At 43.0% G+C, this 13,896-nt stretch overlaps 1 protein-coding gene across 3 annotated transcripts in view; it reads left to right on the top strand.

Annotated features, from left to right (window-relative positions):
- The window catches only part of LOC133024706 (exostosin-1), a 198,974-nt gene that overhangs the window by 160,043 nt on the left and 25,035 nt on the right, over positions 1–13,896 (top strand). For all 3 annotated transcript variants that reach the window (XM_061091873.1, XM_061091874.1, XM_061091872.1), the window contains 2 exons: positions 9,220–9,313; positions 12,587–12,694. In XM_061091873.1, the coding sequence (XP_060947856.1) occupies positions 9,220–9,313; positions 12,587–12,694 (202 nt within the window). The remainder of the gene's footprint in view (positions 1–9,219; positions 9,314–12,586; positions 12,695–13,896) is intronic.

Raw genomic sequence — 13,896 nt, 5'->3', positions numbered from 1 at the left:
TTTGGGCAGATGCCATGTCGACCATCTTTATATACTGTTTTACTCTCAAGGAAATTGCAATTATCTCTCATATAACACACACACACACACACACACACACACACACAAGATAACAAACACACAATAACATCAACCTGTGAATTGGAGCCGTCCTCCGATCACCTGCTGATCTGTGCTAGAAAGAAACAGAAGAACGAAATGAAGACACATTGTTTGCAGCTTCTTGTTTTTCCCGTCTTTGCAGAGACCTTCTGTCGGGGGGGGGGGGTCGTGGGAGCAGGAGGACGTCGACCCTGAGAAGTCACGGCTGATTGGTTAACAGGCGAAAAGCTTTTTAACCGTTTTGTGCAGGAATGTTTTTTCGGTGACACCATCTCCTGGAACGAGATTGGATATCACTAAACTCTCTTTAGATTTTCCCCCCCGAGCCCAAACAGCCTCGTTGTTGTGGCAAACTGTCGGCTGCTGCTCGGCTAAATTAAAAACAGAAAGTTCAGACTGAGGTCAATGGAAATGACGAGAAGAGAAGAGAGATCAGAGACGCCGGTGTTAGACGATGTCTCTGCAACCTTAGAAACAATAAGTAGTAAAAATGAAAGGAAATAATGAGGCTGTTTATGCTTAATGCTACAATCTCTTATAACCTTTAATAAAAAAAAGCCAGAGTTTATTACAGCTCTGTGGAGCCTGCATTAATTACATTTAATATTTTATAAGAACTCAACGTAACATTACTGAGACCATTTTCACTGCAGACACATTCAGGATATAAAAGAAAATACAAAGATAAAGTAAAGTATTTGTCCCTGAAAGTATGATTGTGATGTTTTGTCATTGTTATAATAATAATAATAATAATAGTTTGAAATTGTGTTATTATCCTAAAACATTTGTGGTGGTTTATTTTGAATCACATGTATTATAAATCATAACTGAACTAAATGATTTCATGAATCATTGTTATCATTGCCTTTGAAAATTGCATTTAGCTGTAGCAGCCACGTTTCTCCAGTGTGCATTTCGTTAATTAACGCCGTAGTATGACTAATTACCATAGTTTTCTTTAAAATAATAATAATAAATATTATTTATACAGCACCTTTCACATAGTGACAAAGTGCTTTCCAGGTTAAAAATTTAAAAAACGAAGGCAAACAACAGGAAGCAGTTAAAAAGCAAACAACAAGAAACAACAAATAAAAGCAGTGTGAAGATCACACAGCTACAGAAATAACAAAGGACTGGAAACAGGAAACAAAAGCATTATAAATGCATTCATAAAGATGGTAAGAAACACTGGAATATGTACATATATATCATATAATAAGACGGAGGATCATAAATCAGGACACGGCAGGGAACGGAGTCTCTGTTGGAACAATTGAAAGGACACACCTGAGCATCAGTCTCGATAAACACGACGAGGAGACGAGTGGTCAGGGCTGAAAACCGACCGGGGGGGGGGGGAGCGGCTGCAGCATCACAGCTGAGTCTCTCAGCACCTGGCTCTTTGGAGTCGGTTGGAAGCTGTTTAAAAACTCATCAAAGCCTCAGCAGCCTCACTACTTAGGCCACCATCAAAGAGTGTGTGTGTGTGTGTGTGTGTGTGTGTGTGTGTGTGTGTGTGTGTGTGTGTGTGTGTGTGTGTGTGTGTGTGTGTGTGTGTGTGTCGTAATGGGCTCCTGCTTTCTGCCACAGTTGTTTTACAAATGCGTGCGCCCTCTTTAGTGCAGAGGCGTGCTCGTGCATTTAAAAGCGCCGCCATTCTCTCCAGTCCGAAGTCGGTAAATCTCTAAAAAAAAAGTTCTTTGCCTTAATGGCTCTAATGCTGCAAACAGTGGGAAGAAGAAGTGGGCGTTTGGTGGAGTGGATGGAGAATCAGTAAGTCGAGGTTCGTCTTTACAAAGAAACAAAAGCTGCTCTCAGATGTGCACTGAACTCCGGAGGAGCTGGATGTGAGAAGGCAAACTAAGTAGATTTCAGTTCAGGAACAATATTAAAGGTTTTGGTTTCTTCATACACTTCCATACATTCCCCTACTGTAGAATTTGTTTTTAGAATAACGTCAAGTATTTTCATATTTTTAGTGCAAAAGTGGTCGTGGAGGAGTTTATTTTTGACTTATTTGTTCTTTCAGATTTTTAACTTGTCTTCTTCTTTGGGACCTGGGCCTGGGAGGAACCGTAGACTGTTTATAAAGATGGACGTAGACTCCAGGTGCGGCAGGGAACCCAATGTGGAAGTTCCTGAAACATGTGTTCGGTGAATAATGGACAGATTCTTCTAAATCTCCATGAAAAGCTCCATGTTTGGCCTTGGCGGAGTTGTGCCCTCTTTGGGTCGACATTCTAGTTCCTGTGCGTATTTTCCTGGAAACAGTGGAATCATCCTGACATTTAATACAAGCCGACCACAAGAAAAAACATGAGTAACTACCAACTAGGACTGGAAGTTGTGTGAAATGCAACAGGGTGGTTGGGGCGAGCTGCTAGATCAAAATCAAACTTTGCCTCCAACTCAAACAGCCAAGAAGCAAACTCGGGTGAAGCTCCTCTGCGCTGGGAATTCCTGTCGGTGACATTCGGTGACGTCTCTTTTAACCTTGGTCTCCAAACAGCAGCAGCTGAAGAGGTCTCTTGGAGGTGAGGCCAGGCCGAGGGGGGGGGGAGCTCGGAGTCTCAGAGGAGGTTCCTCAAAGTTTACGTTCCACCGCGGCCGCTTTGAAGGGAGAAAACTGTTATTACAGAGGTCTGCTCCCGTCAAGCTCCATTAAAATACCTGAAATAGATGGAACTGCCTCACAGGGACACCTCCGCTTCAAGTGTGTGTGAGAGAGCGAGAGAGAGAGAGAGAGAGAGAGAGAGAGAGAGAGAGAGAGAGAGAGAGAGAGAGAGAGAGAGAGAGAGAGAGAGAGAGAGAGAGAGAGAGAGAGAGAGAAAGAATCGTTTTCATGTTCTTTGCTGTGTCGGTTTGTCTTTGAGACGGAGGGAAATTTCCATATTTATCTGTGTGTGTGTGTGTGTGTGTGTGTGTGTGTGTGTGTGTGTGTGTGTGTGTGCGAGTAAACATCTCAGCTGAAACTGTTCGCTTCTCTCATGTGACATGAAACACATGCAGGTCTCCGGGCCGGTATTAAAGCTTCATGCTGCCGACTGGTCTGGATCTGAATATCAATGCACGCTAACTTCAATGTGAAACACACACACATAAATACACACGTAAATATAAAGGCTGAAAATAGATTCAACCTCAAAGTTTAACATCTTGTTAAAATCTTCAGTAACTCATCTTAGTTTCTTAAATGACAGCACTCAATTGATCTTGTTGTTTAATAACAACAAGATCAATTTAAGGAGGGATGCATCGATTCAACTTTTTCCTTCAGTACAAATTCCAATTTTACATATCAGCACCAATAAACTTTACCTGTGAAAACCAAAACAATGAGCTGAAAGATGCTAAAATAACAAGTTGTCTCTCTCTCAATTACAGTCACACCGTCCACACGCAAATCCACATTTTCTGGTTATTATAGTAGTTTTAGGTTTAACAAGATTAAGTTATATACCCCAACACACTCTGAAGTGTTTTAAATGAGAATTTAGCTTATCAGATCTACATCACACAGACACACACACACACACATACACACACACACACACACAGACACACACACCCACACACTGTGACACATCATGTAGCTGCACAGATCTTTAGGGACTGAAGAAGAAAGTCATGATTGAGTTTATAAATCTGCTTTCATATCTCTACACAGCTGACATTAGAAGGAGATTTAAGATCAGAGGTTTTCTTTGGTTAATTTTCACTCTGTTCTGTTGGAGTTGAGTCTTTATTGTTTCTCTTTGCTGTGATATCGAGGCCGTTGGAACCTAATGGGATCAAACTGGACGTCAGTGAACATACGTTATTGCCATTTGTGCGACTAACAAGTTCTGTTACCTACTTGACCCCTGACCCAGGCTCTGCAGTATGCATAAAACACAAAGTTACAGATCTTTTATGATTTGTCATATCGTTTTGACTGAGGCAGAACAAATAGTTTAGAGCAGAGATGTAGTAATGGACTGCTGGGCGGAGGTACGTGCTCCACTGAGTACCTTTCTATTCCCGTTTCTACTTCTGAGCCAAACACAAGCTCTGAGTGCCGGAGTGATCAGTCAATAACGGCCTTTCCTTTCCTGTAAAGACGCATAAATGAATTAATACCGTGGTAATAAAACCAGACCGCACTCCAGCAGTGGGAGTGAGGAGAGTGTGGTTAAAGACCTCGGTGCCTGATTGTCTGAGCAGATTAGAGCTTCCTCCAGATCCTCTTCCTCTCCCGGCTCGATGCACATTCGGGTGCGATGCTCTTTTTGTGCTGCAGTTGTAAAGATAACATTTCCCGGTGTCGGGTTCAAGCCGTACAGTTTATTCTCCGTCGTCGTAAATTGCACAAGTGGGCAAGTCTCGCTCGCTGTTTTACGAACAAAGATTGCTCGTTTGCTCTTCAAGGACGTTTCCGTGTCTGCGCTTCATAATTAATGGATCCACACACGGTGCATGTGAGGCCTCAGTCGCACTCAACAGTTACACCTGCAGGCCCCACCAGTCCCTGTGTAAGACAAGCCTCCAGTTCCTCTCTGCCTCCGGCTGCACGGGAGCCGCAGCAGTGAGGCGCCTGTTTGTTGTAATTACCTGTGATGCCATTTATACTTTAAATAGTCCACGGCGTTTAAAGTGATGAATGTTGTGGAGCCTGCGATCCCGGGACTTACAGGAAAGTCAGATAAATGTGCTGCTTAAAATTCCACCGGGTTCAGACTCAGCTTTATTCTGACTGCTGGTGAGAATTCTGCCTCCGCTGCAGCCTCCATGCATCTCAGCGCTGTTATGAAGTATTACATCTATATATGTAAATCTGATATATGAAGCACGTATAATATAATGCTGCTGCTCCATCATGTTATAAGGGGCCGGTCGAGGTGGTCTTTGCAGGAGGCTTCCATTGGAGGTTTACCCAGTTTACCCAACCCGGGTAATTATTGCAAAAGTGAATTTAGTTTAAAACCACCTCCTTCATTCTGGAGCAAAAATCTGTCTTTAAACTTATGATTCAGTTTCTGATAATATTACAATGTCTCTTCCAGATGCTTCTTATTTAACAGCAAACTCGAACTACGTGAACATTATTTGTGCCGAGTTGTGTGGAGCTTTGCCTCCTGTACGAGTGTAAAATTCAGTTTTATGGATTTGATCTTGTCTTCAGTTATATATATATATATATATATACACCACATCTCAGGGTGGACTCTGTGAGGCCTCATATTGATCCATCACCCCTGAAACTATTTAGTGTTTTCTGCCGAGAGAACCCTTTAACTTTATCGCCGACAACACTCTCCCCTTTGTTTTTCAGCTAAAATGTTGTGAGTGATTCTCTGTGGCACATATTGATTTTTCATTCCCTCGCACCGAGTATTATCCAACTCTTAACCTCGCTCCTGTCTGTCCCTCTGTCTCTCTCAAGCAGCCGCAGAGAAACAACACATGGTACAAATATTGCTTCACACTTATACTGTATTTACTTTATATACTACTATATTTTATTTATCTAAAAGGACAGATTTTTTTAATTCCGAAGCATAATTTGCTGTTGAAACAAAAAGGTAATCATGTTTTCTTTATCTTCGATTCTATAACAATCAGTGCTTGTGTGCACATGCGGCATAATCACATGTAGAAATAACACAATGCTGGTGATAACATTATGCATAAAAACATTTAGACCCATAAAGGGATCAGGGAATGGATGTCAAAATAGAAAAAGCAGTCCCCTCCTTTCAGACCTGTGCTTAAACAAACATACGGTGAATTCCTGAGCGAGCACATAGGCCCCTGCACGCAGAGGTGTGAGAGCGCTGGATCGCCTCTCCACTTCCTGAAGCAGGTGGATGAGGTGAAGCATAGTGACGGATTAATGAGTCGAGAGAATGTGCTCCGAGAGGATCAGGCTGCCTGTGAGAGGAGGCTGAGGCTCCCAGTCGGGCTAATGCCAAGAGTTCCTCACATCACGATACCTCTCCTGTACAGTGCATCCTATATTTAGATTATCTGAGAAAATATTGACCACGGAACAGAAGTCCTGGTTCAGGAACCACGTCTTACCAGAGGAGGGGGTCTATGTCGCCCACAGGGATAGGGTTAGGTAAGGACGGTCTGGTCTACAGAGGATTTCCTTGATAAGCGTAAACGGGTCTCGATGCTCTCCACCTCCATTACCGCTTCGAAAAAGAAGTTTTGTCACTGAAGCCCACCCATTGAAGCCTTTGTTTCTTGGGGACGCCTTTGTCGGCCGCACTTAAAAGAGCCTTCACGATGCTGTGATGCAGTCGGACTTGAAATGCAGCCTCAGAAGAACGTAGACCCTGAATCGGGCCACAGATCAAGATGACCTCAAAAGACCGAAGACGACGGAGGATGAGTGATGAAACATTTGACTAAAAAACTCCTCATCCTTGGAGATGTGAATCTCCGGAGACTCAGTTTCACATCGTGGAGACTTGTCTCTGACTTTTGGACCCTTCGAATGCAGCCTCTGAAGGATGCAGCTGGAAATAACCTGGTTCAAGAGGTTTACTCCTGCAGCATCTTTCATTCTATTGTGTCAACCATACTCCAACAAAGTGCTTATCTAGGTCAGCGTCACGGCAAACAGAGCCGCGTGTCGTTCCTCCTCAGTCTCCAGCTCCTCTGGAGATGTCCTGAGATTCCCTCCAGAAAGTCGGAGTCTCTCTCTGGTTCTTCACGTCGAGATCTTTGCCTGAAAAATGTTCCAGTGAAGCTTTGAGGAGCATTTTCTGAATGACCTCATTTATTCTGCAAAGGAAAACTAGTTAATAAAGATCGAGGAACAATCGTTTACATGAAGTTTTATAAAGATAACACAGAAAAGGGAAAGATGCAGCAGTGCATATATCTAATGTCTTTTTATGGCCGTGTTTTTAAATAGACCAGCTATGTCTCTGCAGGTTTGATAATTATCTGAATTACACCTTGAAGTGTGATAGATTAAGGTCATTTTAGTTTTTTCCAAGCAAACTTGTAACAGCAGAGAATGAAATCAAAAGGAGACGACTCCTCTGCCTCCAGGCGAGAAGCTGAGGCTGCTCCCTGCGTCGGAGGCGTGTGGATCTGCTGCCAGGTCACGTCTCCACCGGGAGGAAGACTCCTCGCTCCTGGAGCTGCAGGAACCGCAGCCCCTGAAAGAATCCCTGAGCGGTCACTACACACAGGAAGCCCACCTCCCCAGTGACAGCCAGCAGACAGGACCCGGCTGCTCCACCTCATTTGAAATCATATTTCACCAGATAAACCAAACACACCTCAAATTAAGATTAAGATACGAGATTTAAGATACATTTATTTGTCCCAAACACATGCACAGACATGCAAGGAGGGAAATTTAACCTCTGCTTTTAACCCATCTGGTGCAGGACACACAGAGCAGTGAGCAGCCATGTACGGCGCCCGGGGAGCAGATGTTGGGGGAGTAAGGTGCCTTGCTCAGGGGCACTAGACAGGGTAGGGAGAATCCTCTTGGATTTTTGGACAGATCAATCCAGGTTCGTCTTTTTGTTGTTTAAACCGAGGTCACAGGGAATAAGATTTAATTATTAAAGCGTCAAACAGAGTCTTTTTGGTGAAGTGAGATTCAACTGTAGTCAAACTGTTGCACTTGTTCCCAAATATCCATCTTCAGCTGTGACGAGCTGTCTCCGTCTGTCAGAGCAGCTCCGAGTGACCTTGTCTCTGGGCGACAAACTGGACACCTGACATCTGATTTAGCTCTCACAGCAACACAATCACACACACAACAACACACACACACACACACAGACACACACCACACAGACAAAATGTGCAGTGACAGTAAGTGATATGCCAGACACTCTCTCATCATGAAGACTTATCATACACACACAGTACAGGGGCAGGCTTTTCAGGCAGGTACACACACACACACACACACACACGCACACACACACACACACACGCACACTCAAGGTGTCTGACAGTTGATCCCCAGACAGATTAGGCTTCAATCTAAAATCTCCTCAGGCCAGCCCTGAGATCATGTGTACACACACACACCCACACAGTCTCCCACATTCATTCTCTCTCTCTCTCTCTCTCTCTCTCTCTCTCTCTCTCTCTCTCTCTCTCTCTCTCTCTCTCTCTCTCTCTCTCTCTCTCTCTCTCTCTCTCTCTCTCTCTCTCTCTCTCTCTCTCTCTATCACACACGCACACACACATGCGCACACACACAGCTTTAAAGTTCCCGACTGACGGAAGTGACTTGCAAGTTGAAAAACTTTGAGGAAAGACTTTATATATTTTTGAAGATCTGTAATTGCCGCATCTGTGAATTATGCTGATTAAACTGATTTATACGGATAAAAAATCTCAAGCAAGGCAAAATAATATAAATATTAGTACGTCTTCCTGGTTTACTGCTCAGTGTCTCTGACGTGGTTGTGGGTCACATTTGAAAATCAATTGTAACGTCTGTAAATCAAAGCTAATTACTCTCACCTGACGGACAACAAACACACACCAGATCGATAGTTTTCCAGTGAAACCTAAACTGAAGCAAACCCTTCATGTGGGATTCTCTCCTCACGTGTGTCAATCAGATGAAATGTGCAGCAGGCAGCCGTGCATTGATTTCCATTACCTTTCATTATGAATCTGTGGTGTTTCTGTTTGATTTGCAGGAGCGAACATTTCATGAAAGAGATTTAGTTCTCGTAAAAAGTCTTCGAAGGCCATTTAGGAGATTGTTGTTTGGAAAAGACGTGAAAGCGAGGATGAAAGCTGTGTCGCCCTTATTGTCTCCAGGAAAAAGTCTTCACCTCTTCCAGAGCTCATGAGAGTTCCCCTGGAAGTTTAATCATCCTCTGCTCTCTCTCTCTCTTTCTCTCCTTTTCTCTCCTCCTGTCGTTCTCTCTTATTTCTCTAAATTAGTTTTGTCGGCTCTTTTCTCCTGAAGGTTCCTTTCAGTGTTAATTTTCTCTTGTGGCCCGTTAGACAGAGTTGAACGTTGAAAACATTTAGTCTCTTGCATCGAAGCCCTCTCCTCTTTCTTTTCTACGCTTTCTTTATTTCTTCTTCGCTTATTTCTTCTAACCCTTTTTCTTTCAATCTGTGTTTGCCTAGGTTCGACTACCAGGAGCTGCTCCATAACTCCAGCTTCTGCCTGGTGCCTCGGGGCCGGCGCCTGGGATCCTTTCGCTTCCTGGAGGCGCTGCAGGTACAGTAGCTTTCTGCTTGAATGGAGGATTTCAGATGTTTTTTTTCCAGGTATTTTTGAGAATATTATACGTTGATGATAACATTTTTTCAACGTGATGGGCGTCAATGAAAGAAATACTTCATTCAAAGTACAGGAATCCTAGAATAGACCTGCACATCACGACAGTAAAGCTAGTTGAATCACTAAAGGTCAGCAGAGGCATGACTTTTGACTGAATCTGCAACAGAAGGTTCATTTTGAAAGTATACGACCGAAAAAAGAATCCAAAAAGCATAAACTCTGTGTCCTCCTAGTTAGTAGATGGGACCAGGAACAAACTAAAAAGGTCCACATTAAATATATTTGACTTAAAGGGACTCTTACCTTTGTTGCATTTGAGAATTACAGCACATTCGAATCATCCCGCCTTCCTCCAATGCCCCACCCCCTCGTTCCCATCCGCGGTGTTTTTTCTTTTGTTTTTCCCCCTGGGAGCGGCTGTTTCAGTACGCCGTGGACCACTTTGGTCTGCCATCGTCAGTCGCTACGGTCGATACGGTCGCTACTCGCTACTGTCTGCCGTGGAATCAAAACAAACCCTCTAGTTGAGGACGCGCCTTGATGACGCGGGCCCGAATGCGCCACAAGAAGCAGACGGGCTTCCTGTCTGTTTCCATGCAGCAAACAGACAGGTCTGTCGGCCAATAAGGTCCTTCGGTCCGAAGAATTTTATTGGTTGAAGTTTTCACTAAATATTACAAGAGTGAAATAATTGTTTGCTTTAACTCCTGGTGGGTCTGTCTTGCATTTTAGAGTGTCATTACCTTATTAATACCAATTTAACCTTATCCACAAAAAGTGTAAAAATGCAACAAAGGTAAGAGTCCCTTTAAAGAAGGTTTCTGTCGATCCAGGTAGTTCTCAGTTATTTCATGATTTAAACTACTGGGTGAAGCGTAATGATCGTCAGCTGAGACTTGTTGTGATTGGTCCTTGTGAATCAGCGGGACGTGAACCCCCGGCTCGGCGACGGCACAGACTCGTCTCCAAATGACGTCCACAGTGGGACATGAAAGTGCACGATGGACAAAATGATCAGACGAGCTTTCCACTTGTTTTCCACTTGTAAAAACTCCCAGTGAGGACATTGTCGGGATCCCTGTCGCCGGCTGTAGCTTCACTGTTGTGCTGGTGATTACTGCTAAAGGCTTATCAGACCGCCTGTGGAGCTCCAGCTGGGCTCGACAAGGAATCCACCAGTTCCTCTGTGTCGTCTCACCAACAGCTGATCTTATTACTATTGACAATCTGTCATCTCTCCGCCCCAGAAAAGGCCCGTTTCTGCAGATTCACCACAGGGAGGAGGAACGCTGCTGCACGTCCTCAGACCACAGATGTGTTCAGCTTTCATTAGCACCTCGTTTCCATGTGTCTCTCTGTTGACTTGACATTAAGTGACACTCTCTCTCGCCCTGCGCCTGCCTGCGGCTGCTGCTCTTCTTCTGCTTGTTACTCCTTCACTTCCTTAGTACATATTCAATCCAAGACAGACGGGAAGAATAAATTGGTTCAACACGAGTCCAGGTCTCATCCAGAGTATTTGCAACAAGTAGTTATACACGTGTCTTCCCACAGTACTGGAATTCTTAAATAGTTTTGAAACCAAGCATCAAATTGAGCCACAAACTGAGAAAATGTTTTTCATTAAAGAAACAAACAAGACATAAAATCTGGCAACTTCTCTACATCCAAATAATAACCACTCTTTCTAAAAGTAACGTCTCTGTTTTGGTTGAACTTTCTGTTTTCCCAATGTACAAAAAGGAAAAACCCTTTTCCATGCAAAGGTCTATAGGATTCATCAAAATTCCGAGGAGAGGAGAGAAAAACAAAGAGAGTGATGGAGGACGGAGGCAGGAATAGAAAAAAGAGAGAAAGTCATCTCACAAAGCCGGACTAATCAAAGCAGAGAGAATTTGCTTAGACCGGTCGCTGATCAGGCACTCGGCATTTTGTGAATCTCCTCTAATCTCTCGGCTTCACTTGAATGAGAATCCAGTCGAACTTGAACTTTAAATGAAAATACCAGACGTATTGAGTTGGTCTGTTTTTCATTCAGCAGCTTCTTCACACCGCATGTAGGAGTCATAGAATGTTTTACATCAATGTGGAGCCATAACCCCGTGACATCCTGGACTCTGACGCACATCTGGACTGGGTAGAAAATAAGTAACATCTATAAGCAGAATAAAACCTTCATGGTTTACCATTCACGATATAGTTTGCACCAGCAGATATAAGGACATTTGAGTGTTCAGTGGTTTTACTTCTAAATACCTATGGCAGCTTTAGAATCTCTGTGCACATAAATATGTACGTTAATTAAAAAACACGTGAAAACCTACAATATGTCAAATGTGTTTATCTCATATCTCATACATATATGAAACCTTAAATTAACATTTACATTTTACATGTTATTAAGTCGTACATAATTATTTTGTGCATATTTTTTCACTTGTGTTTGAAATTAATAACTTAGCTGTAATCCTACACGATCATATATCATTTTAAACAGTAACAAATGAGGCGTCGTGCTGGCACATTAATAAAATCTATTTATAACTCTCACTGTTCACTGGTGTAAGCTTTTTCAATACTTTCTATTTGATGTGAATTGTGTGAAGGAAATTATCCAGAAAACAAATATTTCCCCTCTAAACAGTTGAAGTATTTTCAATCATCTTGGAGAACAGTTTAAAGATCTTCATAATAAAATGAGTTTACAGCACAGTGAGAAAAACAGATCCTGATGATTTCAATTATATGAATGAATCCTCTGAATATCAATGCATTCGGGGGAAATAAATAAAAACACTGTTGTTTGCTCCATGAGATTTTTTTGGCATTTAGTTCTGAAAAACATGGAACACGTTGAAAGTGTCTCACAGACGGAAAACGTCCAACAGGAAAAATCCGTCAGTGAAAGGAAAACTTCTCATTAGAGGAATTTTTCTTTTTGCTTTCAAGCTGTGAAAACTTATGTCTTTTATTGAGACATAAATGTCTTCAGATGGAGCCTCGTTCGTCAATATGCAACAATATTTACTGACTTATCATCATGAATCAGTGGATTCAGGGGATTCATGTGAGTTGTATGTTGACAATTGGCTCCAATTCCTACAAACAGGCTGTTGTATAAACACTTATTCAACTCCAGTCCCCAAAAAAGAAGGATTTCCTGTCATTCTGATGCTTCCTTCTCTCGTCTCCTTGTCTCGCTCGGCTCAGGCGGCCTGCATCCCGGTGATCCTGAGTAACGGCTGGGAGCTGCCCTTCTCCGAAGTGATCGACTGGAGGAAAGCCGCCGTCCTGGGAGACGAGAGGCTCCTCCTACAGGTAAACAGGGATTGATATGAACTGTCCCATCACACGGTCACAGCAGGTGGAGTCAAACCTTCCTCCCACTTTACAGCACTAAGCATCCACAGATAGAAGTGAGCCCTTCTAGCAGGAGGCCAAGTCAGTGACTGTCAACGTTTGATTGGTTGATTGATTGATTGGTTTATAGAATGACCCAGACTCAGATTGTCCCTTTTAAAAGTTTTGAATTGAGCCTCTGCCAATCATGACCCAATTTCTAAGAGATTATTTCTTGTAAACTCTTCTGCTTGACTTTCTTTACACTATAAATACACTAAACAACTGACTCGCACTGGAAGCTCTAAAACAAACCGCATGAGGAGCAGAACAGGTTCGGTACAAACCTCAACTTTATTTATATACGGATGTTTTCTGAGAAACTGGGCCAGACTCTCGTCATAAGTGGGACCTGTCAGCGTGTCACAGGAGCTGAGGGGAGCGGGGGGGGGGGGATTTAATTGCAGTAACGCGGCTTTTTATCCAGTTTGTATTCTGACATGACAGCTGTGATATTCAGAGTCACTCACACCTCCGACGAGAAGTATTTTTATCTGAGACGGATTATTTCTAAAACTGGATCACCTTCTGCTGCCTTTAATTACGCCAGCAGACCGAGCTCGTGATATTTACCTTCTCTAATTACTCTGTGTTATCATGCAGGCACCTGCGTGACCTTTGACCCCACCTGGACGTGTGTGTGTGGAGGGTCTGTGCCCGTGTTTAATTAACGAGTGCCTGCTTTCTCATCAGGCTTCAATCAGCACCTCCCGCATGATGATTATGAGATTTTCCTCTGTTAATCTCACAACAACACAATGAATTAAAAAAAAAAAAAAACTCCAGAAAGCAGTTTTTCCTAATTACACATCACGGAGACGCACTTATGTCGTCTGAGCTTTGGTTAAGTGCGTCTAAAAGAGTGTGTTAATTGGCTGTAACACGTGTGAAGCAAGTGCCGTGTGTTGACGGCAGGAATTCTGAGGCTGAGCAAAGTAAGGATCTTTCCGCTAGTTTGTTTTGATGCAGATGTATGAAGAATTATTAAAAGGAAATCTCAGAGAAAAAAACACAAAAGCTTTCTGGATTAAACCTGACATTTATAAAATCAAACACACTTCACGGTGTTTGTGCAACACACTCTCTGGCCTGTGTCACACAATGTGAACCCACATGAAGGT

Source organism: Limanda limanda, chromosome 18 (assembly GCF_963576545.1).
Source record: "Limanda limanda chromosome 18, fLimLim1.1, whole genome shotgun sequence".
Taxonomy (NCBI): domain Eukaryota; kingdom Metazoa; phylum Chordata; class Actinopteri; order Pleuronectiformes; family Pleuronectidae; genus Limanda; species Limanda limanda.
Note: the sequence above shows the minus strand (reverse complement) of the source record. Positions and strands in the feature narration are given on the sequence as shown.